This window comes from Wickerhamiella sorbophila, assembly GCF_002251995.1.
Source record: "Wickerhamiella sorbophila strain DS02 chromosome Unknown contig7, whole genome shotgun sequence".
Lineage (NCBI taxonomy): Eukaryota > Fungi > Ascomycota > Dipodascomycetes > Dipodascales > Trichomonascaceae > Wickerhamiella > Wickerhamiella sorbophila.
Window position 1 is genome coordinate 14948 of NW_020194000.1, and position 1658 is coordinate 16605.

The following is a 1658-nucleotide window of genomic DNA, read 5'->3' on the forward strand; positions in this document are numbered from 1 at the left end:
ATGCTAGCATTTGGTATGGTAAGTATGATCATACAATCATATGCTAAAAAACTTATTTTCGGGAAAATAGGAATGGTGTACGCGATGGCCAGCATAGGATTCTTAGGATTCTGTGTATGATCACACCATATGTTTACAGTAGGTTTAGATGCCGATAGTAGAGCTTATTTCTCAGGTGCATCATTAATTATTGCTATACTAACAGGATCTAAAATATTCTCATGATTAGCAACATTATATGGAGGATCTTTACGTTTTACAACACTATTATTATACGCCATTGGATTTATTTTCTTATTCACGGCGGGTGGTGTAACAGGTATAGTATTAGCTAATGCATCTTTAGATATTGCATTCCACGATAAAAAATTAAAAAATAAATTAAATAATATTAAATCAAATAATTTAATAAATGATCTTGAATATATTAAAATATTTTGAGTAGGTTTAATGGATGGTATTGGTAATATTCAAGTAAACCATTTTAATTATAAAAATTTACAATTTAGATTAATTATTAAATTAACATATTTAGAATCTAATAAAAGTATGTTAATAAATATTTCTAAAGTTATAGGAGGTATAGTAGGAGTAGATAAAAAAAAGAAATTTGTTTATTGAGTTGTAGATAATAAAAAAAGTATACAAAATATTATAAAGATCTTTGATAAATATCTATTATTAACAACAAGAAAGAATTGTCAATTAATTTTCTTAAAAAAATGCTTATTATTATCTAATAATCTATCATATAATAAAATTATATAATAAATACTTATTTAACTAATCGTAATAAAAAATATGATATACAACTATTATTAATAAAGCAATTTAATAATAAAAGTTTACTTTCTTATTTCAATCTTTGATTAAGTGGATTTGTAGAAGTAGAAGGTTGTTTTTCTATTAGAAATAATAATAATCATTCATTTTCTATTAATCAAAAATATGATAAATTTTTATTAGAAATGATTAAAGTATATTTTAATATATCTAATAAAATAAAAGAACTAACTCTTAATTCATATTTAATTGAAGTATATAAACATATTTCATTAATTTCTATAATTAAACATTTTGATAATTATCTATTATTAGGTAATAAAAAGATCAATTAAATAAATTTAAAATTAATATTATTTAATTTTAAGTAAGTGTCGTGTGGTCTTATCACCATGAATATTTAATTTAATTTAATTTAATTTAATATATTCGGTATATTATAAAATAATATGCTAACGGTGAAATCTTATATATTTTACTAATGTATAAAATAATAATATTATATAAATAATAATTTATATGATATATATAAGACAATACCGTGGAAACCAAAGTTAATGATATAATATATTATTAATTAGTAGGATCCGTAGAGACTAAACGTGATAATCAAAAGTTTATTAAGTTAAATAATTAGATAAGTTATAGTCCGATCCACAATGTGAATTGTGTAAATTATTGACTTACTACGTAGTAGCTCAAATAGTGGGCCTTGTTGATATAGATATTTTATATCAATTTGTAATTGACTTTATGCTGGAACTTATGTTGTTTAGTATATATTTACTATATATATTATTTATATGTTATCTTCATTATTTATTAAATAATATAGATGGAATTAAATATTATTTACAATATTTAAATATATATAG

The 1658-nt window shown here is 20.7% G+C and overlaps 1 protein-coding gene across 1 annotated transcript; it reads left to right on the forward strand.

Annotated features, from left to right (window-relative positions):
* B9G98_01823 (Cytochrome c oxidase subunit 1) lies at positions 1 to 441 on the forward strand (the record flags this gene model as incomplete). Its single annotated transcript, XM_024808380.1, has 2 exons — positions 1 to 22; positions 230 to 441. 2 exons carry the CDS (start codon positions 1 to 3, stop codon positions 439 to 441), a joined length of 234 nt encoding a protein of 77 aa, XP_024664148.1.
* Positions 442 to 1658: the final 1217 nt, after the last annotated feature.